General features: G+C 46.3%; 1 protein-coding gene across 4 annotated transcripts in view; it reads left to right on the forward strand.

Moving 5' to 3' along the window:
• Bcl11b (BCL11 transcription factor B) overlaps positions 1-15,243 on the forward strand; it is a 99,523-nt gene extending 84,280 nt beyond the window's left edge. For all 4 annotated transcript variants that reach the window (XM_069997609.1, XM_069997611.1, XM_069997610.1 and 1 more), the window contains one exon: positions 8,076-15,243. In XM_069997609.1, coding sequence (XP_069853710.1) covers positions 8,076-10,252 — 2,177 coding nt within the window. In that variant the 3' untranslated portion in view covers positions 10,253-15,243. The remainder of the gene's footprint in view (positions 1-8,075) is intronic.
• Positions 15,244-26,735: the final 11,492 nt, after the last annotated feature.

A 26,735-nucleotide genomic window follows, 5' to 3' on the forward strand; every position in this document is an offset into this window, starting at 1 on the left:
GAAAGGTAGTTTGCTAAGTGCAGAGCTATAGTCTGTACCTGAGTGGTGGTCCTGAGGTAGTGGAAAGAGCCCCAGGCATGGAGTCAGGAGGTGCCCCAGGCCTGGGCAGATGCCCTTGTTCTGGTAGAGCTGGCTTCTAGAACACCAACTGTGGAAACATACCAAACACAATGATGGCACAAGGGGTGTCTTTTCCATCTCTTCGTGTCCCATGTTCTCAGTGCCTTCTTCGTGGATGACCTCATCTCAAGCCCTTAACTAAAACAGTCCCTCATCGCACAGCAAGGGACCCCAGGAAAAAAGGTGCTGCCTTCTCTGACATAACAGGGTGCCCAACACCCTTGGAAATCCAGAGACTTGAACAGAGGCTCCAGAGTGAGGGCAGAAGGACCAGGGACTCCTGCTGGCAAAGGCTGAGAACATTTGCCAAGCCGTGGGACCCCTCATGACCACAGACCACAGGCCGTGATGGGACACATGCGCAGTCCGTAAGACCACCTCTGTCCTGCTGGCAGGGAGCTTAGAATCCAGCCAGCAATTTAAGTTGTTCATTAAACAATCCCAGGCCACCAATGTGTTCTCGAGGGCTTGCTTCTTTATTCCTTCGTAACGTGTCGTGAGGTGCAGTTGCAAACGTGAGGTGATGAGAGGAAAGAACCTGGCATAGTGCACATCCCTGACCCCCAAATATCTGAGCCCTGCAGCTTCCCTAGCACCCTAAACATCTCCCGAGTACCACTCACAGATTTCATGAAACAACTGAGCAGGTTATTAGGTGCTGCCTTGCTCCCCACCCCTGATGCTAAATGGTATCCCCAGTTACCAACAGAGATTCAGGCCCATACAAGGAATGCAGCCCTTGTTTGTTCAATGAATGAATGAATGAATGAATGAATGAACAAAAGGCAGAGGTATTCATTATCCTCAGCAGGACATGAAGCATTATCCAGTTGATTCAGCACTGTCGGTTCTGATCCTTCGCTTCCTGGGCTTTTGTGTGCCCGGATCCATGGACAGCAAAGAGGCCCAGGCACACTTCACTTGGTCAAGGTTTTCAGGAGTATGGAGTTCAAGAAGATTCCAGGGCCTGGAGGGAGAGTGCTGGGATCGATTGGCAATGTCTGCCACAGGCACTGGTGTAGGGGAATGAATGTAACACCACCAAACACCACTCCTCTGTGGACCGCTTGCTTTGAAAAGTTTTTTGTCTTCTAAACAAATGACATGTATCACATTGCCACGAGCAAATTGGTGTGATTTCACCAAGTGATTGCAATTCTAGTCCAAACAATACATTTCAATATTTTGTTAGCACATGGGCTGGAATGAAAGGTAAAAATACCAAGCCACACACAGCGACTTCCAATCTATCCCCGGTGCCTTGGCTCTGGGATTCTAGGCGTCTGCACAGTTCTCTCTTGACCTGCATTTCATCTAACAGCGTGACACACGAGAGCCCAGACATGGCCACTTGTCAGCTGTGGAGGCTCAGGCACATCCCGTCATCTCTCCCAGCGCTCAGTTTCCTCATCTGTGACGTGGCCACAATGACATTTGGCACTTCGGGGGTTGGAGCACAGTGTGAGGCCTGGGTTACCGTGGTAGACTTGGGCGTGGCTCATGGCATGGCCTTCCTGGAGTTGGCATGACCAGTGTTGTCTTTGGTGTTGGTGGAGAGTGACATTGAACACAATATTAATTATCATCATTTTGGAACTGCAGATAGCTCTGCTCGTGGTCAGTGTTTGGAGGAGAGCAAAGCAGTTTCCCTCTGCTTGGGCAGCCCCGATGGACTTCCCAGAGTCCAGAGAGGAGACCAGACTTGTTGCAGGATGCCCCGACAGCTGCTTTCTCTCCCTCGGCATCTTGTGGGCCCTTCATTAGGTCTCCTAATGAAGATACCCAGCAGGTCTGGAGGCAGCCTGGCCAGCTCACAGCTGATCTCGGCGGGGAAGCCCCAGAAGGCATGGGCCCACCACTTTCTGGCCTTGTGACTTTGTTTCTCTAAGCTTCATGTTGTCATCGGCCGGCGGAGGTGCAGCCTTGCCTGGCCCCTCCAGCCATGATAAGCAATGACGAACTAGCTCATGCGGGAGAAAAGGCCAGATTGGCTGGGAAAGGCTTTATAACCTGCAGAGTGACCAACCAAGCTCAGGCACTGGTTCCCCTGCTCACACAGCTGTGGCCACAAAATCCCTTTCAGGGCAGAATGCCCTTCCATTGGGTATCAATGATGTGTTTGTCTTTGGATAATAACTCAATTAAAGCTGTGCTTTTTATCGAACGTCCCTAATACCTTTATTGGTCTTATTAAGAGTCATCAGCACAGTAAGGAGGAACAATTATTGAATGCTCATTTAAAAAAATCTCATAGCAGAGGGAGAATAGTATTTCATTATGGAGTCCAGTTTCCTATCCATTCCCGAGTGTCATAATAAAAAAAATTCTGTTTCCTTAATGTCTGCAAGTTTCTACTTCCTGGAACCTGTACTGTATGAGGCAGGATGCATTACAGCTCCTCTGGGGTTTTACTGCAGCCAGAATTACACCAGAAGACATTCCTGAAACATCCAAAGACCTGGTCTGAGGCTGGGTAACAAAAAGCAAAATACACAAACTCACTGCTCATTTGCCTGGTAGTGAGCGATTTATAAGGACAAGATCTCACCTGGAGACTGGGGTATGATTTCTCTCTTATAGATGTGAAAGCACGAGAGGTTAATAGGACTTCACCGGGGAGGAGGGAGAAGATCATCCAGTCATGCCGGAGCAGTTTTGTCATTTTGAAGGAAGATGTCATGGGATCTCTGTAGATCTAGTAAGCAAAGAAGATCTAGCATGGGTTTCTGTCAACTGACACAAAAAAAGATCTGAGAGAGGAAGGAAGGAAACAGACAAGGAAAGCGCCAACTCTGAGTTCTGAGTAGCCCAGTGTGATTTCGTGAGCAAAATGGAGCTGACATGTCTGGGTCTCTAGGCCAGGATGGATGCTTCTGGGTAAACTGTTTCTAAATAATCTAGGCCTCAACATATCCTTGGAATCTCAGCAGCCACAGTGGCTCTGTGGTGTATGTGGATCTGGTCTGGTCACTCCCAAAGCAGCCCCCCTGTGCTGCTGAACTGGAGGAGGGGGATAAAGGCAACATTTGGCCCAGCCCTAAGACCACCGTGTACAATGAGCACTCTGTGACTGCACTGCTTCTTACGAGTATTGTCCTAAGTGGCTCTTCAAAGACTCTGACATTGTTGAGTGGTATGTGTGTGTGTGTGTGTGTGTGTGTGTGTGTGTGTGTGTGTGTGTGTGTGTGTGTGTGTGTGTGTGCGTGTGTGTGTGTGTGTGCGCGCGTGTGTGTGTGTCTGTGCGTGTGTGTCCGTGCGTGTGGGTCCTGGGGCTTACCCAGGGCCTAAGTGCTTTCTCTGAGCTTTTTCTCTCAAGGCTAATGGTCTATCACTTGAGCCATAGCTCTACTTCTGACTTTTTGCTGGACAGCTGCAGATCAGAGTCCGATGGACTTTTCTGCCTGGGATAGCTTCTAAGTGTGATGCTCCAATCTCAGGCTCCTAGCAGCTAGGATTATAGGTGTGAGCCACTAGCAGCCTAGCTTTTTAGTTCTTAAAACTGAGCAACCCCATGTTCAGGGTTCCTTCTAGGTGGGAGATGGCTATGAAACCATAATATGGAAATGAATGTTTTCTTTAAAAAAAATAAAGGAAGAGGAAAGAGTTGTCTGGGGAGGACCTTTGAGAGCTGGGAGGTGTTTGAAAACTGGGAAGCTTGTCAGGCCATTGACTGTTTGGAATGGTGCCAGTCTTGGGATGGGGTCTTCCACTCAGAGCAGTTCAGGAGCTCAGGTAAAGACAACTCTTACTCACGATGCCAAGGGGTCCTGCGGTCTGACTCAATGAATAAATACAGGTCTCCATCCAGTTCCTGGATGATGAGTTACAGACAGGGAACATCTTACGTGTGCTCCTCCAAATCTGTCTTTCTTTCTTTGTATTTAACAAGAAGTGGGATTGACTGAGCTTCAGAACACCTGGGTAACATGCTTTCCAGCAGTGGCCATTCGGAGTTAAAAAAAAAAAAGTAATCATTTATTTCTTCACTCCCTATCTGCCTTTGAATGCCCTAGAACTTTTTTAGAAAAAATGTGGGTCACCAAATCCAGGAGCAAGAAATGATTCAGAACTACCCAAGGAAACAAAGATAATAAAAAGAGCTGAGAAGGGGCTGGGAAGGTGGCTCAGTGGTAGAGCGCTTGCCTTGCATGCATGAGGCCCTGGGTTTGATTTCTCAGCACCACATAAGCAGAAAAAGCCAGAAGTGGCACTGTGGCTCAAGTGGTAGAGCCGCTAGCCTTGAGCTGAAGAGCTGAAGGACAGTGCCCAGGCCCAGAGTTCAGGTCCCATGATTCCCCGCCCCTCTCCCCCCCCCCCAAAAAAAAGAGCTGAGAGGGGGTTGGGCACATTCTGACTTAAATCTACCAAGAGCCATGGCAGCTGTGTGTGCCGTAAGTCGATTAATTAGAGTGGTTGGGGCTGGTGAAGGGTGCAGACATGCTCTTTAACTTGAAAATCTATGACTTCATAGGATGTGGCTCTTCATTTGTGTTATTAGCCCTTGTGTCTAAAAAGGACTTTCATTTATCTTCTTATTACTTATTTATTCTGCCTTGCTCCCCCAAAAAGTGAGGAGCAGCCTAAACATGCTTCTGGTCCGTCCTTTGGTGAGCCCTCTGAGGTATGGCATTCGGTTTCCCAAGCACATTGCCGGGTAGGACATGGTGCACCTGGAAGCCCAGAAGTGAGCACCATGGGGGTTCCAGGATCTTTTGAGGCAAAATAGGGAAGAATCGTCATTTCTGTATGAAGGACCAAACTGCCCATTAGGATGACAGGACTGCTTGATATCTCGCAGAAAGTAAACAGCCTTCACCAGGGACCTGGTGGCTCGTGTCTGCAATCCTAACTACTAAAGAGGTTGAGATCTAAGGATTGTGGTTCCAGGTCAGCCCATATAAGGAAGTCCATGAGATTTGTATAGTCAGTTAACCACCCAAAAAGCTGGAAGTGGGGCCGTGGCTTATGTGGTAGAGGGCTAGCCTTGAGCAAAATGCTTAGGGATAGTGCCCAGGCCCTGAGTTCAAACCCCAGTATAGGAAGGAAGGAAGGAAGGAAGGAAAAAATTGTCTTAGATTTCCTTGAGATTTTCTGCCCTTTACTTACTGTCTTCCCATGCCACTCATTATACAGATGGCAGTGGTGTGTAAAATAAATCTTGGGCTTGTAAAAGCATATCTAGGTGTCCAGTCCTCTTGGCTCTGTGGTCCAGGTGAATCTCTGCCCTATTCCCTATTCACCTTTGGGTGAAATCATGTACACGGGGTATCTGAGCAGTCCTGGCCCTGTTGAAGCTGACAAGGCAAACCTGAGAGAAGTATACTCTGTAGACTGCAGCAGGGGATGGAGTTGGGAGAGCATGGTTCCTGGGTCATGTGATTTTTAAAGCAGGTGACAAAGGACCACTAATGTGGCTGCAAACATCACAAAAGGTGAAGCCCTTCTCAATGGGTGGAGAAAAGACACTTTCTGCTTGGGATTGCACAAGTCCTTTATTTTCTTCTTACCTTTTTGTGCTTCTACTTGGTCTTGAACTCAGGGCCTCAAGCTCCTGCTTGACTTTTCTTTTCTTTTTTTTTTTTTTTTTAGGTAAGGGGTAGGTTTATTCAGTAGACCTGCTGGGACCAGACAAGGGTGGCACTCCACGTGGCTGGGAAAGGCCTGGGAATGAGAGAGAGCTGGGAAGAGAGGAAAGAGAGAGAGAAGAGCCAGAAAAGAGCAGAGAGAGGGGTAAGAGAGCAAGAGAAGAGCAGCAAGAGCTAGAAATGAACAGAGAGAGAAAAAAGCCTGCTTGACTTTTCTGCTCAAGGCTGGTGTTCTACCACTTAGCCATACCTTCACTTCTGGCTTTTTACAGGTTAATTGGAGACAAGAGTATCATGGACTTTCCTGCCTGGGCTGGCTTTGAACCCAAATCCTCAGATGTCAGCCTCCTGAGTAGCTAGGATCACAAGTGTGAGCCACCCATGCCTAGCCTTGCAGAAGTACTTTAAACAGGCTGACTGAGCAGCTAGGATGTGGAACAGCTGTATCCATGTCTCCACAGTCCCTTACTGATTGTAATGGGGTACCATGACAGTGTGCATGTTTGGCCTCATCCAAGACTAACAACTATTAACAATGTTCATGTCCGCCTTAAAATCTTCCAGATACAGGCAAGTTTGAGAAAACAGAAGGTTTTTTTTTTTTGTTTTTTTTTTTTTTTCCCCAAGATTGCAGCTTGCACAGCCGTGCCGGGTCTGGTCTGGGTTCCTGTTCCTATTGTAGCTGATGACACAAGGCAGGGCCTGTCCTCGCCTGTCACTCTTGGGTAAAGCATTAGGACGGCTCTGGCTGGCAGGGCAGTGGCCTCGCCCCGAGGTCGGGGGCAGCTGCCAGACAGCTTGAGATGAAAGGTTCGGCCTCCGTTTTGTGACTGCCCCAATGATGGACAACGACCGTGACATTTTGGCTCCGCGCCACCAGTGTCCGCTGTAATTTGCTACTGATGTCACTAGTGCCAGTTGCTGACAAATCAGGGCTTTCAGTCGTTCATCTTGACTGTACTGCTGCATTTGGCCACTGTCCTTCATTGATTTGTATTCCGGACTTCGAGGCTCTCCTTTAGCTAATGTATCCCACCTGGTTGCAAGTCTGTAGGATCAGTTTCCACACCGGGGGGACATGTATGAAGACACAGAGTGGGTCTCTGTGACATGTTAAATTTCTTGGGTCGTGTATCAACGTTCTGGAGGTGTGGTGTATGAAACTTTACTTTCCTGTAGTGAAACTCAAATACAGAGGTATCACAGGATTTCTCTAAAAGAAAAATGGAGCCAGGTGTCCGTGGCTCGTGCCTATCATCCTAGCTGCTCAGGAGGCTGAGATCTGAGGATCGTGGTTTGAAGTCAGCCCAGGCAGGTAAGGTTGTGACACTGACACCTTTTATCTCCAGTTAGCCAGCAAAAAACTGGAAGTGGAGTTGTGGCTCCAGTAGTTGAGCTCCAGCCTTGAGTGCAAAAGCTAAGGAACAGCGACCAGGCCTTGAGTTCAAGCTCCAGCTGTAGCGTGCATGCATGCACACGTGCATGCACACACATACATTTACATCATCTCATGAGTTTTTTTTTAATGAAAAAATCCACAATGCTTATAAGCCAATGCAGGTGTGTATGTGTGTGTATATATCTGTGTACTGGTACTGAGCTTGAACTCAAGGTTTCACACTCTTGTCTCAGCTTTTCTGTTCAAGGTTGATGCTCTACCACTTGAGCTATACTTCCACTTCTGACTTTTTTGGTGGTTAATTGGAGATAGGAGTCTTTCAGATTTGTCTGCCCATGCTGGCTTTGAAGGTGATCCTTAGACCTCAGCCTCCTGCTTATCTGGGATTACAGGCGTGAGCCACCTGTGCCAGGCTAGGACAATAGGACTTGATTTGGGTATTTGTGGAACACCCTTTTATCAAGTATGGTCCAGAAACACTGGTCCCAAAGGGAGGGGAGGGGAGGAGGATGGTGATTTTGGTCCACCCCCCTCAACACTGGAAGTCAGGATGTCCTAGAGTCTACAATGCCGGGGACAGCCATCCACACACCAGCACAAATGATGGGAAGTTTACACAGCAACAGTGCCTTGTTTGAGGAACCTGGTCTGGACCTGCTAGAGTGTGAAAGGCGCCCTATGTGGATTAAGTTTGCCCTGATTATGTTTTATGGAGTCTCTACTTTTAATAACTCCTGGTACTAGGTGTGTGCGTGTGTGGGGAGAGGGGTTGGTCAGGTCAGGTATTCTCAGCCACTGAACCTCCTGTCCCTCTGAGACAAGGAGGACCAGAACACCTTTAGGGGGGTGAAGCCAGGCCCCCAGGGGCCCCATGTGACCCAGCCGGTGCCCTCTCTTTTCGCCCCCCCCTCCCCAATCGTCCTGCCCCTTCTCACACGGCCGTCTGCCTTTCTGTCCCCGTGTCTCCCCAGGTAAAGATGAGCCTTCCAGCTACATTTGCACAACCTGCAAGCAGCCCTTCAACAGCGCGTGGTTCCTGCTGCAGCACGCGCAGAACACGCACGGCTTCCGCATCTACCTGGAGCCGGGGCCGGCCAGCAGCTCGCTCACGCCGCGGCTCACCATCCCGCCGCCCCTGGGGCCCGAGGCCGTGGCCCAGTCCCCGCTCATGAATTTCCTGGGCGACAGCAACCCCTTCAACCTGCTGCGCATGACGGGCCCCATCCTGCGGGAGCACCCGGGCTTCGGGGAGGGCCGCCTGCCCGGCACGCCGCCCCTCTTCAGCCCGCCGCCGCGCCACCACCTGGACCCGCACCGCCTGAGCGCCGAGGAGATGGGGCTCGTCGCCCAGCACCCCAGTGCCTTCGACCGAGTCATGCGCCTCAACCCCATGGCCATGGACTCGCCGGCCATGGACTTCTCCAGGCGGCTCCGCGAGCTGGCCGGCAACAGCTCCACGCCGCCGCCCGTGTCGCCGGGCCGCGGCAACCCTATGCACCGGCTCCTGAACCCCTTCCAGCCCAGCCCCAAGTCCCCGTTCCTGAGCACGCCGCCGCTGCCCGCCATGCCCCCGGGCGCCGGCACGCCGCCGCCGCAGCCGCCCGCCAAGAGCAAGTCGTGCGAGTTCTGCGGCAAGACGTTCAAGTTCCAGAGCAACCTCATCGTGCACCGGCGCAGCCACACGGGCGAGAAGCCCTACAAGTGCCAGCTGTGCGACCACGCGTGCTCGCAGGCCAGCAAGCTCAAGCGCCACATGAAGACGCACATGCACAAGGCCGGCTCGCTGGCCGGCCGCTCGGACGACGGGCTGTCGGCCGCCAGCTCCCCGGAGCCGGGCACCAGCGAGCTGGCGGCCGAGGGCCTCAAGGCGGCCGACGGCGACTTCCGCCACCACCACCACCACCCGCACGAGAGCGACCCGTCGCTGGGCGCCGAGCCCGAGGAGGAGGACGAGGAGGAGGACGAGGAGGAGGAGGAGCTGCTGCTGGAGAACGAGAGCCGCCCCGAGTCCAGCTTCAGCATGGACTCGGAGCTGAGCCGCAACCGGGAGAACGGCGGCGGCGGCGGCGGCGTGGTCGGCGGGGGTGGCGGCGGCGGCGGCGTGGCCGGGGTGCCCGGGGGCGCGGGCGGCGTCGGGGCGGCGGTGAAGGCGCTGGCTGACGAGAAGGCGCTGGTGCTGGGCAAGGTCATGGAGAACGTGGGGCTGGGCGCGCTGCCGCCCTACGGCGACCTGCTGGCGGCCGACAAGCAGAAGCGCGGCGCCTTCCTGAAGCGCGCGGCGGGCGGCGGCGGCGGGGACGCGGGCGACGACGACGACCTGGATGACGACGGCGCGGGCGGCTGCGGCGCGGTGGGCGACGCGGGCGCGGCGGGCAGCGTGGTGGGCGGCGGCGCGGTGAACGGGCGCGGCGGGGGCGGCGGCGGCCTGGGCGGCTTCGGGCCCGGCGCCGACCCCTTCCCCGGGCTCTTCCCGCGCAAGCCCGCGCCGCTGCCCAGCCCCGGGCTCAACAGCGCGGCCAAGCGCATCAAGGTGGAGAAGGACCTGGAGCTGCCGCCCGCCGCGCTCATCCCGTCCGAGAACGTGTACTCGCAGTGGCTGGTGGGCTACGCGGCCTCGCGGCACTTCATGAAGGACCCCTTCCTGGGCTTCACGGACGCGCGCCAGTCGCCCTTCGCCACGTCGTCCGAGCACTCGTCGGAGAACGGCAGCCTGCGCTTCTCCACGCCGCCCGGGGACCTGCTGGACGGCGGGCTGTCCGGGCGCAGCGGGACGGCCAGCGGGGGCAGCACGCCGCACCTGGGCGGGCCCGGGCCCGGCCGGCCCAGCTCCAAGGAGGGCCGGCGCAGCGACACGTGCGAGTACTGCGGCAAGGTGTTCAAGAACTGCAGCAACCTCACGGTGCACCGGCGGAGCCACACCGGCGAGCGGCCTTACAAGTGCGAGCTGTGCAACTACGCGTGCGCGCAGAGCAGCAAGCTCACACGCCACATGAAGACGCACGGGCAGATCGGCAAGGAGGTGTACCGCTGCGACATCTGCCAGATGCCCTTCAGCGTCTACAGCACCCTGGAGAAACACATGAAGAAGTGGCACGGCGAGCACTTGCTGACGAACGACGTCAAAATCGAGCAGGCCGAGAGGAGCTGAGCGCGCGAGGGCGCGCGCGTGCGCGCGCACACACACACGCCAGCGCGCATGCCCGCACGCCAGCACACACGCCAGCGCGCATGCGCGCAGGGGGGGCGGTGGTCTCCTCCCACATCCCCCTGTCCACCCCACACCCCATTTCCCCCTCACACCTCCAGGCTCCCCGCACCTGTACAGTGGAACCATTGCCAACCGAGAGAATGCTGACCTGACTCGCCCCACCCCGCGTCACCGCCGCTGAGCGCCCCTGCTGCGTCACCCCCACCCCGGGGATGGTGGTGAGGGTTGGGGGGGTCACCCCCAAGAAGGCGGTGGCACTCCAACCTAACCTGTGTCTGCGAAGTCCTATGGAAACCCGAAGCCTGATGAAGGCAGTTTAAAAAAAAAGAAAAAAAATGAAAAAAAAATTGTGGAGCCTTTTAACTGTGCAATAATTTCTGTATTTATTGGGTTTTTGTAAGTTTTTGGGCATGTGCAGGTACTTTTCTTTTTACTTCTTCTTCTTTCTGTTTAAATTCCTTTCAAAAGATTTTGTTGGGTATCCATCCTTTCTTCATTTCACAACAACCACAAAAACAAAAAACCCACAAAAAAATAATCTCCACCCAGTAGTCTGAACAAGGACTCAAAAGCAATGTAGAGGGAAACCTATCTTTTAAATTATAATTTTTTGTGTGTGGGGGCCGCTGCTTTTTTGAAACTTAAGCTAAGCATGTGTAATTTCTTGTGAAGAAGCCAACACTTAAATGACTTTTAAAGTTGTTTACTTTTTTTTTTTAAATTCCTTCCTTGATGATGATTTTTGTTCTGAAATTTAAAAAGTGGCATGTGTTTGGGGAGGGGGGACATTTTTTAAGTTTGTTTTTATTGGGGAGGGGGTGGATGTACAGCGGATAACAATCTTTACAATCGTAGCACTTTGTGTCCGAAGCGGAATGGAGATGTAGCACTGAGCGGGGGGCCCTGGTCCCCGAGGCCTTTTTCTGTATTGACTTCAAGTTATAGAAGGGAAACCTGGGAGTGGGGGGTGAGCTAGGGAAGGGACACCCCTCCCCCCCCAACTAACTAACTCAGTATCCAGAGAGAAGCCCAGCTTCCAGGCTGCCCCAAAAAGGGCCCTGGATGGAACATGGCGCCACTCCTGGTAGTTACCAGCAGATCCTCACCCCGTCCCTGGGCCTGGGCTGGGCCCCGGGGAGATGCGCTCGGCCCTCTGCTGTGGGATCGGCTGCGTGGAACGGGCGGGGCCGATCGGTGGTCCGTGGCCCGCAGTGACACAGAAAGGAAGAAACCCGTGGACTTGGCGCAGGCGTCCTCTGACTTGACAGCTCCAGGCCCAGGTTCGTGTTGCTCCAAGCGGTACTCGATCCCGGAGCGGACGCGCCCAGCGCCCTGATGGTGGATCCCGACGGCACGACCAGGCAGGACGGGGCGCCTGCCTCCTCCTGTTCCCCTCTTCCTAGCCAGCAGGGGAAGACCCCAGCCGAAGGGGCCCAGCGCTACTTCCCCCTTTGTTTTTGTTTTTGTGTTTCATCTCCGATTAGGTTGGAAGGGACGAAACATTGGATCATTCAGATTAGACATTTGATTCTGTTGACCCGCACTTTAAAGCTTTTGTTTGCATTTAAATTAAATGGCTTCTAAACAAGAAATTGCAGCATATTCTTTCTCTTTGGCCCAGAGGTGGGTTCAACTGCAAGGGACAGCTGAGATTGAGTGTCAGTGTTGCTAAGCGTGGCATTCACAATGCTGGCACTATAAAAAAAAGTAAAATGATAATTTATTGGACAGTTTTTCTACTGCCATTCAATTTGACATGAGTGCCTTGAAAACTGATCTTCCTATTTGAGTCTCTTGAGACAAATGCAAAACTTGTTTTTCTTTTTTCCCTTTTTTTTTTGTGGAAATGAAAGACTTTTTAAAAAAATAATACAAGAAAAAATACATTCTTTAGAAACAAAGCCACCTTTAATTAAAAATAATTTTTAAAAATTCCTGGTTGAAGATAGAGGACTTGTAAATGCCATGAGACCCAATCAAATGAAGAAACAAACCCAACACAACCGTGGACATCCGGTAGCTGAACTTTCCTCAGCCCCTTTTGTTTTGGGACAACGCTGCTTAGGTGTGGAGTGGAGGTGATTTTTACTGCTGATTTAAAACTCAAGTGACACATGTTGATATTGTTGAATGAAAAAACCATTCAGGAACAACGGCTAATTTTTTTCTAAAGTTAAATTTAGTGCACTCTGTCTTAAAAATACGTTTACAGTATTGGATACATACAAGGGTAAAAAAAATAATTGTGTGTATGTGTGTTGGAGCGATAATTTTTTTTCAAAGTTTGCTTCATAGGTTATTAAAAAAATGCCGCAATGGCTGCGTGTATATTGTTTTCTTTTGGTGATGGGGTTTTAGTATATATTATATATATTAAAATTTCTTGATTACTGTAAAAGTGGACCAGTATTTGTAATAATCGAGAATGCCTGGGCATTTTACAAAACAAGAAAAAAAAAACACACCTTTTCTTTTCCTTGAAAAATGTTGCAGTACAATTTAAATGGTGGGTCTATAAATTTGTTCTTGTCACAGTAACTGTAAAGTCGGAGTTTTAGTACATTTTTTTCCTGCCTTGGGTGTTGAATTTTTATTTCAAAAAAAATGTATAGAAACTTGTATTTGGGGATTAAAAGGGGATTGCTACACCATGTAGAAAAAGTATGTAGAAAAAAAGTGCTTAATATTGTTATTGCTTTGCAGAAAAAAAAATCACATTTCTGACCTGTACTTATTTTTCTCCCCCACCTCCCTAAGGAGTGGATATTTTGGTTGGTTCACATGATGTAGGCACTTGCTGTATTTTTACTGGAGCTTGTAATTTTTTAACTGTAAGCTTGTCCTTTTAAAAGGATTTAATGTACCTTTTTGTTAGTGAATTTGGAAATAAAAAGAAAAAAAAACAAAAACAAACAGGCTGCCATAATATATTTTTTTAATTTGGCAGGATAAAATATTGCAAAAAAAAATTTGTATGTTAAGTCCTATTGTACAGGAAAAAAGAAAAAGGGGTTGTTTGACAACCTTTGAGAAAAAGAAACAAAAGGAAGTAGTTAAATGCTTTGTTTCACCAGTCATTTGAGTTGTATATATTTTTTTTGTCGGAATTGGCCTACACAAAGAACTGCTTGGAGTTGGGCTTCGGTTCATCAGAATGCCCTCAATCTTGTACCAGGGCTCCTTGGGGTAGCCACAGCAGACTGGATGAGAAATGCTTTATTTGTCTTCGTAGAAAAATCCTGTTTTGTAAAGATGTCAGGAACGTTCCACCAAGTCCCCCCTCCTTCCTCTAAGAGGCCAGGTGTCTGTCACATGAGGAGAAGCAAGTGACATCACTTCCCTTCTCGATGCTTGCTCCCGCAGCGGTCATTGGCTCCTCACCTTGGAGCACAGGGAGTGACTCCAGCCAGCTGAGTTAGTGCTTGAGGAGCTAGGAAATAAAGCTGGAGACCAGGGTGGGGCGTGGGATCTGGGAAGGAGACTCTCAACCAGGCAACTGGCACCTTCGTTCCATGGAGAGTGTTGGCCTGTTTTCTTCTCTGCTTTGCTGCTTCTCTCTCTGAAACCTCCATTCAGTCAGTTACCGAATGACAAGGGCCTGGGATGAGTGAATTTGGTGCCTTCCCTCTCTCTTTCCTCTTTCCCCCCTGTCCTCCAGCCTCTGTGGGTCAGTCCCTTATCTGTGCATTTCATCTTTATTTCATTTCATCTCTCTCGCCTTTTCTGTCCTTCCGAGTCACACTTTTTATTTTTTATTTTTGGTAAAGCCAAGAAGCTTTAAGATTCTATATCAGGAAGCCCCCTACCCCCACCTTTTAATTTTTTTTTTAATTTCAGGAAATGTAAGGAACCATTATTTCAGGTTTTGGAAGTGTATATCCATGTATCCTTCTGGGAAGTTCCTTACTAAATGCAGAGATCTTTCCTCTGGGAGCTTGTCCACCATCTCCTGGCCACTTCCCTTTGCAAAGTGAGAAGGGATGGAGGGAGTGGAGAGCAAGCTCTTTTCCGCCTTTATGCCCCCAAGGCCCAGTGCTGCCCTGCCTTTCCTCTGCCCTGTTAGCTGCTCAGGGGCCTTTCTGTGGGCCTCCTGTGGTCTTCAACGCTAGCCAACTCTCTCACCAGCTTCCCACCAAGTCACCAGAATGCCAGGACTAAGCCATCCTAAAGCACAAGGATTGTGTGTCTCTCTCAACTTCTTTTAAACTCTCTTCAGAGTTTAAAACAAGAAACAAATGGAAAAAAAAACCCACCCTAAAGCAGGTGACCCAGCGAAAGGGCTCTAGCCTGGGCAGCCCGGCCCACCTCAGGCCGGGTTCCACACTGCCACAAACTTTGCCCAAAATTGCCCCTCCCCCACTGGAACCTGCCATTTGCCATTGGGGGGATGTTTGATGGGGAGAGAAGACAAGGATTACTTTAAGCAAAATGTGAAGTGAGGAAGTCAGCCTTTCATCCCGCCCTTCTGTCCAAAAGGTTTTGTTGAACACAGGCAAATCCGTGATTTTGGTGCTTTTTGTATCTCAGCCCTGCAAAGCAAAGTCCCATTGATTTCAGTTGTTTGCATTTGTACTGGCCAGGCGAAATATTTTTATTACCTTTTTCTATTATTGTATGAGCTTTTGTTGTTTACTTAGAGGTTTTGTCTTTTACTACAAGTTTGGAACTATTTATTATTGCTTGGTATTTGTGCTCTGTTTTAAAAACAGGCACTTTTTTTTTTTAAGTATGGATAAAATATTGAGATGACTAGAGGTCATTTCAATATGGCTTAGTAAAAAAAATATTTATTGTTCCTTTTATTCTCTGTACAAGATTTTGGGCCTCTTTTTTCCTTAATGTCACAATGTTGAGTTGAGCATGTGTCTGCCATTTCATTTGTACGCTTGTTCAAAACCAAGTTTGTTCTGGTTTCAAGTTATAAAAATAAATTGGACATTTAACTTGATCTCCAAATCTTGTCCTTTTCTGTGTCTTTTCAAGGTGGGGAGTGGACAGCTTATTTCAAGGGCAAATTGAAGGGCTTTCTCCATTTTTCTGCTGACCCAAACCCTTAAGCCCCTGTCCTGGAGGAGAGGAGATGATGGTGGAACTGTGTTTTAGAACAGTTTCATGCTGGGTTTGTTCATGCTGGGATCTTTGGGGGGTGGGGAGGGGCGCTTTGTAAACTCTGTACCCAGGCAGCGTTGGAACAGATTCTATCAGAATCTCTGCAGGTGGGTCCTGGGGCCAGCATTTTTGAAAGCGATCTAGAGGATTCTTCAATACAGTCAAGTAAGAACAGGTAGATCGAAAGAAAAGATACCAGATGGAGAGGATAAGACTCAAGTCTGACGCCATTCCACTGACATTTCCTGAACTCTCAGTGACCATCCAGTAACCAGAAACCAGGGAGAATGCTGCCCTGCCCTAGAAGTATCAGTAGCTCTGTGCACTTGGGGGCAGTGCCCTTGCCCTTGGTTTTTGCATGTAAGAAAGGGGCTGCTGAGCAACAGATCAGCTGCTTGGACCACACGTGAGCTTTAGCAAACCATCCAGAAGGACTCCCTTCTTTTCCCTTGTGCTGGACATTGGCAAACAAAGTTGGACATTTGAATTCAGGAGCAGGGGGAAGTGGATAATCAAAGTCAGGCCTTGCAGAACAAAATTTCCGTTATTTAAGTTGGTCCTTCTACTCCTGGGTGTAGATCTAACCAGATGGGAAGGAAGGTACCTCTGGTTTTCTCTGTATGGGCTCACCTAAATGCAAAGGGACGGACCCTTGGTCTGTTGTTGATCATTCTCTTCCTCTATTTCCCTACTCTTAGAAAGACAATGAGCCTTCCACTCAAACCACTCCTGCAAACTCTCATGGGCATTGTTCATCAACCAGGTACCAAGCTAGAAGCCCAAGAGTCACAAGGAAACCCCAGAGAATGGATGTACTAAGTCATGCTCGCTAGGGTGCTCTGTAGGTTTTGCCCATAATAGGAGAAACCAGAATGGGATGTTCCTCTGTGTCCAGTGACCATTATCCTGAGGTCGAGTCTCACCACGGAGTGACAAGAGGGCTTTACACTGTGGCACACTTCTGCAAATGGTATGAAGAGACACAACACTAATGAATGCGTGGCCTCCACAGGTATTGTTTGTATTTGGGGATCATCCATGGGGCTAAGGAAAGGGTCCGTCCAGTACTCATCAGTATCATTGGTAACTAGCTTCATGATCTTAGGTCTATCCCTTCCCTTCTCTCAGCCTCAGTTTCCCCATCTGTAAAATGAAAGGAGAACAACCATTCTTTCAGTCAGACGGACAGAATGCTATCTCCACAGGGAGGAGGAAGATGAGGAGGATTGAATGATGCGTAAGGATTCACCAGGAAGGTGAGGTACAAATGAGGGAGAAAATCATGTGTCTTACAGAGGGGATGAAGTGGGAAAACTTGTGCAAATTGGAAGCGACCAATGAAGCCTACAGAGAACCAGAGTCCCAGAGTTGACTGAGATGTTTCCAAGTCATTTAGTACAACTCCATCTCACATAGGAATCCTCTCCCAAGCCCTGAAGTTCAGTATATACAGCCACTTAATTATGCATTTATTTTTTCCTTTTTCTTTTTTTATTGTGAAAATACTGTACAGAGGGGTTACAATTACATGGGCAAGATAAAGAGTACATTTCTTATCAAGCATTGTAGCCTCCTCCTTTGTTTCCCCTTCCCATCCCTTCCCATCCTCCCCCTAATTATGCATTTATACATGCATGCATCCACCCCTCCATCCATCCATCCATCCATTCATTTATCCATCCCCTACTACCCATCATCCATGCATTTATCCGTTCACTCACCAATCTACCATCCATTCACCATCCATCCATCTATCTATCCATTCATCCACTAATCCATTCATCCATCATCCATCTACCCACCAATCCATCCATCCACCAATCCATCCATCCTTCATCCATCTACCCACCAATCCATCCATCCATCATCCATCCGTCCATCTGCCAATCCATCCATTTATCCTTCTCCCAATCCATCCATCCATTCACCAATCCATCCATCCGCCTACCCACAAGTTAATTTAGTAACCATTTATCAAAAGTTTATGCTGTTGCTGGGTCATGGTGGCTCATGCCTGTAATTATAGCTACTCAGGAGGCTGAGATCTGAGGATTGTGATTCAGAGCCAGCCTGGGCAGGAAAGTCTGTGAGACTCTTATCTCCAATAAACCACTCAGAAAACTGGAAGTGACACAGTGGCTCAAGTGGTAGAGTGCTAGCCTTGAGCTGAAGAGCTGAGAGACAGCTTTTCAGAGGACAAGATTGGAGATCCACTTATCCATTCAGTCATTCTTTCCCTTCACTCTCTGGAGTTCTTACTGGATGCTCCATACTTGCAGACCTGGGGACGTAGCCTCTGCCCTGGAGTCAGTCCCTCTTAGCTGGAAATGAAACAGTCAAGACTCAGTTTGCTGGACAGGAACACAGAGGAGGCTATTCTTCATTTCAGAGAAGGTAAATGTCTCTCTGAGCCCTGTCTTATCCCATCTCTCTTTATTCCACCAATCCATCCATCTATCCATCATCTACCCACCCACGCAACAATCCATCCATGGACTGGTGGATGGGATGGATGATAGATGGATGAATGGATTGGTGGGTAGATGGATAGATTGGTGAGTGGAAAGATGGATAAATGGATGGATGGATTGGTGGATGGATGGATGGAGGATAGATGAATGGATGGATGGATTGGTGGGTAGATGGATGGATAAATGGATGGATGATAGGTAGTGGGCAGATGGATAAATGAATGAATGAATGTGCAGATGAATGGAGGAATGGATGTATGTGTGCAAGTATAAATGCATGAAGGTTCATTTCTCACAGGCCATAGTGAAAATGAAATTGTGTTTCTGAAAATTTTTGTAGTAAGAACTTAGAAAAGTCCAATTTAAGACACAACCTAGGAAATGACCCCCAAGGTTCTGTCTAGAGGGTGAAGATTGCCACTCTACTACCATGTCCTGTCCAAATCCCAGGAGATGATAGTGATGGTGGTTTGACACTCATGGGCCAGGCGTCATAGGCCTCAAACTGAACTATAATCTACAGTTTTCAAACCCTAGGTTAGCATCTTTTCAAAGCAAGGAGCTATTGTGGTAGAGTGGTGTCTCTTCCTCCTTTCTCCTCCTTCCTCCTCCTCTTCTTCCACCTCCTTGAAATTCACTGGCCTCTGACCTCTATCCTCACAGCTCCACATGCATGACAAAAAGGTACAAGCACCTGGCTTGCACAAAGTCTGGGCAAGGCCTCAGGACAGTTAGCTGAATGGCACAGAATCTCCCAAGATCTCTTAGAAGCCTCATGATCCGGGTTAGTTAAAGGCAAGGCTCCAGACATTTGTGCCTTTTAGATTCTCGCTCACTCCTGAAGAAGGAGGTTTGCTTTTGCTGATGGTGATGTGCTGCCCCGCCCCCACCTCTGCTCCAGACTGGTAGTTCTGTTCCCTCCCCTCCTCTGACTGCAGCATAGAATTCGGGGACCCTTGGAGAGTTCTCCCCTAACAAATGCAGAGTGCTTTGTGTGTGTGTGTGTGTGTGTGTGTGTGTGTGTGTGTGTGTGTATAGTCAGAGGCGCCCAAGCATTTAACAGTTACCAATGATCAACAGTACATTTTTGCAAACAAGTAATAAATTTTAAGAGCAATTTGTCTGTGAATTGTGACCTTTTGATGATGTATTTGATTTTTTTCTCCAGAAGTTGAACTTCTTTGTCATCCAAGTTTGATTCATATTTTAATTTATTTTTTAAAAAAGCAAATGGTCCTATAACACATCGCAATCTTGAGCTGATGGCAAATGCTATTTGAGATGCAGTCAATATTTTTAATTTATGCGCTTCACGATACACAGGGAGCCCCCGGCCTACTTCACTAGCAGCTACAAATCCACACGTCTCTGCCCCTGACATTTTATACTCGGTAGTTTTCTTAATGTTGTATGGATTTTTTTTAAAGGAAGAATAATTTATGCTGGTGCCTTTTAATGATGCACCTTTAACCAAAGATAAAAAGTGCCTTTGCTTCCCAGCCTTTTGGCCTGGGTACCGAGGTTCATTTTCCTACGGAAGACACCGTGGACTCTTTGAATCCCCCAACCGCTGCATTATGTCGTGATAATTACCTCAGGATGAGAGAGCGGCTCACAAGCAATCATCTTTGTTTGTTAACACACCCTAGCCCAGGCACCGGTCCCCATAAATAAAACATCACTGAGATGACAATGTCGTGTTCGCTGGTACTTCACATCCTGGGAGACAGTCACAGAACATCCCTGGGCAGCCAGGCCCCCTGGGCTGAGGATGGCCGAGTTGGTGTCTCATCCTCCATCATCTTGCTTGGCCAGGTGTCGTGACATGGAGATGTCTGGCAGAAAGCAGGTTCTGCTTCCTATCCAACTCAACAGCTGTTTAGGCCTGTAACACGCGGTGGTGTTTTAACCTACTTGGAAGAGGTCATCGTGGACTCCTAGAGTATAAAGTTGTGCTCCAATACGGCCACATATTTATTTAGTTAGGACAGAGACTTGCTTCATCCCCGTATGCAAAAGAGATTTAAAAAAAGATTAAGAAGTATGTTTCATAAGTTAAATCATTATGAATAGTAAGATTAGGGCAAATGCCTATTTGCAATACAAATGAGAATAGAAGATCTGAGCAGAATTCTGAAGCTTGACTTGCAAGTTTGGCTGTGAGCTTCCTAGCTGGCAATAGGAAAAGCAGTACAATAAGTATGGTTATCAGTTTGGGAAGTTATCGTAATTGTCTTTTACATATGCCGAGTGTTTCCTGCTTATTGGCAGTACAGTTTGAAAGCAGTTGTTCCTCAAGGCCTGGTCTACAGCCCATGGGTGGAAGGGAGGTCTCTGCAGTCAGAGACAGATAAAAAGTTCCGGTCTAGAATCCCGTCACTGTGCGGCGGGATACACAGCACATTCACATTGTTACAGGTCGAGATGGCTCCTCACAATGAATCACTGAGTTATTAAAGGTTACTGAAGATAGTTCTCATCAATTAAGTTGAACACAGCCTAGAGCCTGCAAAGTACTCGACTTTTTCGTATTTAATCAGAAAGCCTAAATTCCCGGTAAGACTGTAAAATTTTTGGCAATGTATCTTGATTAAAAAAAGAAGAAAAGCAAACAAACAAAAACTATTTTGACCAATATATAGGCAAAGAGTTGAAATTTCCAGAAATCACGTTCTATTCTTACTAAATCACCGACGAGGTCTTAAATTCATGGATTCCTCCTCCCCCCAAAGTGTCCTGTTGGTAAATATTTGGTAGAATAGGTTTTGGGCTTTATTTGGTTGCTCCTTTGTTTTTCTTGGTAATTTGCTTTGGAAAATGGGACAAGGCAGATTAATGAGCTGCGAGATCATTTGCTCCACCTCCGTGGGTCCCAGGCAAAAGGAAGGGAGAGAATCACTTCCAGCCAGGGCCATCACAAGCCAAAAGCCCACCTGCAGCAAGGACATTCACCAGGAACATGAAAACCCTAAAAACACCCCACACCATTCCCTCAAACCCTGTGCCACAGCACTGATAAAGCTAAAAACAAAAATAGGCACATTACAGTTGGTGACCTTAGATATTCCTTTTTGATGCTAGATGAGACAAATTCAGGAATGAGGGACAGAGACGACATCTCATCAGTCATCAACTTGTTTGACTTAATTTGCAGTGTGGAACATTTTAATCCACAACAGCAACATAGTGTTTTTAAGAAAATAAGGAACAGGGGCTGGGAAGGTGGCTCAGTGGTAGAGTGCTTGCCTTGCATGCATGAGGCCCTGGGTTCAATTCCTCAGCACCACATAAGCAGAAAAAAAAGCCGGAAATGGTGCTGTGGCTCAAGTGGTAGAGCGCTAGCCTTGAATTGAAGAGCTGAGGGACAGCGCCCAGGCCCAGAGTTCAGGCCTCAAGACCGGACTCAAAAAAAAAAAAAAAAAAAAAAAAAGAATAAAAAAGAAAAGAAAATAAGGAACAGTAACCAAGACAGGATTTTTGGCCTATATTATATCTAAATAAACTTAAGTCACTGGAAATCCTTTGGATATATTTTTGACCATAATATAAAGAAGGCAATAGCAAAAATATATCTGAAGAATCCTCGATTATTGGCATGTGAATGTCATACTTCTTCATAATTCATGCATCAAAGAAGGAATCATGAGGAAATTAGAAAAATTTAACTGTTTTTAAGTGCATTAGGCTATAAACAAAATGTAATATAAATAAATAAATAAATAAATAAATAAATAAATTGTGGAATCTACCTAAAGCTCAGCTTAAAGGGAAATGTGTAGCACTAATTGGTTATCTTTGAAAAGAAGGCCTCAAACCAATAGTCTTATCTTCCACTTTAAGAAACCACACAAAAAAAGAACAGACTTAGCCAAAGAAAATCAGCAAGAAGGAATAAGAAAATCAGCAAGAAGGAATAAAAAAGGCTACCAGAAAGTACTGAAATAGACATCAGAAAAACAGTAGAAAAATTAATGAAAACAAAATGTTTTCATTGAAAAAGTCAATAATACCACTAAGTCTTAGCTGGATTGATGAGAGAGACAGAGAGAGACAGAGACAGAGACAGAGAGAGACAGAGACAAAGAGAGAGAGGACATGAATTAACATCAAGAATGAAAAGCAAAGTCAAAGTTCAACAAAATAAAACACCAGGAAGCAGATACTGTCAAAGAGTGGGGTGAAGCAAGGGAAAAGGGGTGGGCAAATGAAAGGGAGAATACAGCAAAGAATTCAATATATATCCTACAAAATTAAGAATAGGGAAGGGGTGGGTTGGGACAGATGGCTGAGAATGTTGAAAGGGGTGACATTGATCAAGATATATTGCATTCATAAATTGCTTTGTTAAATGACAACTCCTTTGTAGAGCTACTTAAAGATAAAATAATAATAGAAAAAAAGGAGCATCACTATATGCCCTACAGATAGTAAAATAGTGATGACAAAAATGATAATAATCTCTTGGCTTTGATGCAATGCATAAAGCTCACTCAAGAAGAAGTAGCTCTGTATCTACTAAAAACAACCAAATTTGTAGTTAAAACCTTATTTACAAACAGAAGAAAACTGTATGTTCAGCTGCTTTTATGGGAAAGGTCTATTGATGATTTAAGAAAGATATATTAATTATATGCCAAGTCTTCCTGCAAGTAGAAGATAGGGGAGAAATCTAACTTACTGTATGAGGCTAGCATTCCCCCATCACCCAAACCATGAAGAAATCATACAAGGGAACTACAGAGTAAATTAATGTCTTTAGCAAACATTCAGACACATCAATTCAGTAATACATGAAAGGAAAACTCAAGTGGCTTTACCCCAGAAATTAAAAAAATATATAATTCAATGTATCATCAGAATAAAAAGAAAAACATGATCATTTCAATAAGTATAAAAATGTATTTGACAAAACTCAACAAAACTCCCAGCCAACTAGTTATAGAAATGAGCTCCCTAAATCTACAAAAGCTCGGAGATGACATTGTACTTCATAGTGACTGCTTACAGCCCATGCTTTCCCTGAGGTTATGGCTGGTGTGTGTGAGGACCTGGACAACGCCACAGTTTAAGAGGAAGGGATAAAAGATATGTGGATTGCAAAGGAAGAAATAAACTGTCGGGCACACACTGGTGGTTCACACTTATAATCCTAGCTACTCAAAGGAGGCTGAGGATCACTGTTCAAAGCCAGCTTGAGCAGGAAAGTCCATGAGACTCTTATCTCCAATTAATCACTCGAAAAGCCAGAAATGGCTCAAGTGGTACAGTGCTAGCCTTGAGCAAAATAAGCTCAGGGACAGTGCCTGGGCTCTGAGTTCAAGCCCCAGGACTGGCAAAACAAAACAAAACAAAACAAAAACTGTTTTTCCTCTCAGAGTACATTATCTTCTACAAAGAAAATCCCAAACAATCTAATAATAGAGCTAAACTAATAGAATAGATAATGATAGATAAATAGATAAGTAGATAAAGGAGTTTATTAAGGTTGGAGAATACAAGATCAGTACACAAATATCAACTATATTTCTACAAAACCGAACAATATCATGAAAAAGTCCTAAAAGGCATTACTACTTATAATTATATAAAAATAAAATTTAACAAAATTTGCACATTTGGTAGTGTTGTTTGCCTAGCATGTATGAGCAAACTCCTGCATTCTCTACCCACCAAATGAAGTATTTTTGTATATCTGTACATTGAACACTGCAAAATATTACTGAAATTAAAGAAGATTTGTATAAACAAAGACAAATACTACATTCATGGATTGCAAGATTCAATCTTAAGTTTCTCTATATTTAACCGTATCTAAAGCAATTATAATTGAAGTTCCAGAAGGATTTAAAAATACAAACACATCAGCTAGTTTTAAAATTTAGAATTTTTTTCTGAAATAGCTGAAACAACTTTTCAAAATGAGAATACTCTCATGACCCAGTTTTGAGAGTTCTATCAAGTTACAATAACCAGGATGGGTACTGGCAAAAAGTTAGATTTATATATCACTGGACTATAGTATAGAGTTTAGAAATGTAACTACACATATATTCACTTGATTTTTTTTTACCTAAGTCCCAAGGCCATTCAACAAACTGGATATCTCTATGTAAAACTATGAATTTTAATTCTTACCCAAATCTAGTCACACACACACACACACACACACACACACACACACACACACACACACACACACAAAACCACAAAGTGAGTCTCAAGCCTAAACGTAAGAGCTAAAATTATAAGATTTCTTAGTAAAATATAGGAAAATATTTTTATGATCTTGTATTGGCAAAGAACTGGAAGATGTTTGTTTGTTTGTTTGTAAGTTATGGGGGCTTAAACTCTGGACCTGAGCACTCTTCCTTAAGCTCTTTTGCTCAAGGTTGGCATTCTACCACTTTGAGCTACAGTGCCACTTCCAATTTTCTGGTGGTTAATTAAGATAAGAGTCTTACACACTTTCCTGCCCAGGCTGGCTTCAAATCACAATCCTCAGATCTCAGCCTCCCAAGAAGCTAGGATTATAGCCATGAGCCACCAATGCTCAGAAGAATTGATAAAACACAAAACATATGAACTGAAAAATAGAAACAGATCAGTGGACTTCAAATTTAAAATGCCCATTCTTGGCAAGATTCTATTAAGAGAATGACATAAAGAAAACACATATCTAATAAGGAGCTGTTATCTAGATTATAAAGAAGGAAATCTTAACATTCAATAATCAAAGATAACAGTAGTTAAACAACACCAACACCAACACCAGAATAGCTATTAGAATAGCCACTATGGCCATAAAGATATAAGAGTGGAAAGCACAGGAAAAGATGGTCAAGGAAGTGCATATTACAAATAAAGGGTCCACTCCTCACTCTTGGGACATGTGCTGCAAAGGGTGAGGAATGCCCAGAACTCTCCGCTGTTGAAATGACAAGTAGAATTCCAGGGGCTCAACAAACAGGAGGAAGAATTGAAAAATGGGACTGCATCAAGCTAACGTGTTTCTGTACAGTAAAGGCCATTGTTACCAAGCTAAAAAGACAGCCTACAGAATAGGAGATCTTTGCCAGCTATACATTTGACAAAGGCCAGAATATACAAGGAGCTCAGGAATGAAACCCCCGAAGAATTAATTACCCAATTAATAAGTGGCAAAAAGAGCTAAATTCTCAGGAGAAGTCAAAATGGCCAATAGAGACCGGAAGAAATTCTTAATATCTCTGGCCATGAAGGAAATGGAAATCAAAATGATATTGAAGCTCCGTCTCATCCCAGTTAGAATGGTCAGCTTGCAGAATATGAATAGCAATAAATACTGGTGGGGATGTGGGGAGAAGGAATTCTGTTACAATGTTGGTGGGAATGTAAAGTGATATAGCCGCTCTGGAAGTCAGTGTGGAGATTTCTAAACAAAAAAACAAAAAACAACAACAGAAATAACCTGAACAGAACTATTCTATGATTCAGCAATAACACTCTTGGGCATCTATCCAGAATAATATAAATCAGGATGCAGTAAAGACACTTGTACATCTGTGTTCATTGCTACCCTATTCATCATAGCCAAAAGAGAAACAGCTTGGATGCCCTTCAATGGGCAAATGGACCAAGAAAATGTAATATATATCCCACTTTATAAATCACACACATGCACACACAGGAATTTTATTCATACACCAAGTATAATATGTCATTTTCAGGGAAATGGATGGACCTGGAAAAAATTATGTCAAGTGAAGCAAATAAAGCTCAGGGAGACAAAGGGCACGCATTTTCTCTCCTATGTGGAAGTTAGATCTAAATTATAAACATGCATGAAAACATAAAAAGGAGCACCTGGAACTCTCTGGCATTGGCCAGGATGAGGAGTACACTTGGCATTCTTGGGTATGCAGAGTTGTTCACAGTTCTGGAAAGCAGCTTGGTAGTTTTTAAAACACAAAGTTAAATATACTCTTACATACCACCCAGCAATCGCAGGCCTAGGTGTTTACCAAGGAGAATTAAAGCATATGTCCAAACACGGGCTTTTCATTGCTTGTATTCTTTATAGCCAAAACAGAATACAAAGAAATGCCAAGGAAGTCCTCACCCCTACAGGAACATGGCATTAACCTGAAGAAGCTACATGAATGAAGCTATAGGCTGTCTGTATTATTCCCGAAAAGGCAAAGCTCCAGGGATGGAAAGCAGGTGAGTGGCTGGGTGGGGCTCAGGGGTTTAGGAAGGGGAAGTTTTGGGGTGAGGACAATGTTCTATATCATGAAGGTAGTGGTGGGTATAGGGTTGCATGTGCTTTTCAAAATGACATTGTAAACTAAAAACAAAACAAAAAGAAGGGTGAATTTTACTGCAGGGAAGTTCTACATCCCTGCAGGTGGTTAGTAAATAAAGAATGCCCAAATGAATTTCTCATGTCACCGGAAGAATGGGGGATGGGGGGAGAGATGTAGGGCACGCAGGTGACTTCGATCACCTTTAGAATTAAACACTAGCATATGTTTCGATTCATTGCTGAATCGGAGTACTTTGACCCAAATGAGACATTTTTCTCAGTGTTATTCCTGCCTCACACCCACACTGTCCTCACTAATCAGTCACTCCTCTACCTCCACCAATCCCAGCTTGTTTCCTGCGGTTACATCCATCTAGTCGCACTTGGTCCCGGAGACGAGGCCGTCTATAGATCCTACCCCAGGACAGACTTGTAGTCCTGTCATTTCCCTGCAGGTGGACCTGGGACCTGTCCTCTTCCGGTAGCTTCCAGGGCTCTGGGTGGCTCACTAGCAAGTACAGGTCTTCTGAGTTCTTGTCATCATAGCACAGCATCATTCACT

Source organism: Dipodomys merriami, unplaced genomic scaffold, assembly GCF_024711535.1.
Source record: "Dipodomys merriami isolate MVZ:Mamm:240054 unplaced genomic scaffold, mDipMer1.0.p SCAF_50, whole genome shotgun sequence".
In the NCBI taxonomy this organism is placed as follows: Eukaryota; Metazoa; Chordata; class Mammalia; order Rodentia; family Heteromyidae; genus Dipodomys; species Dipodomys merriami.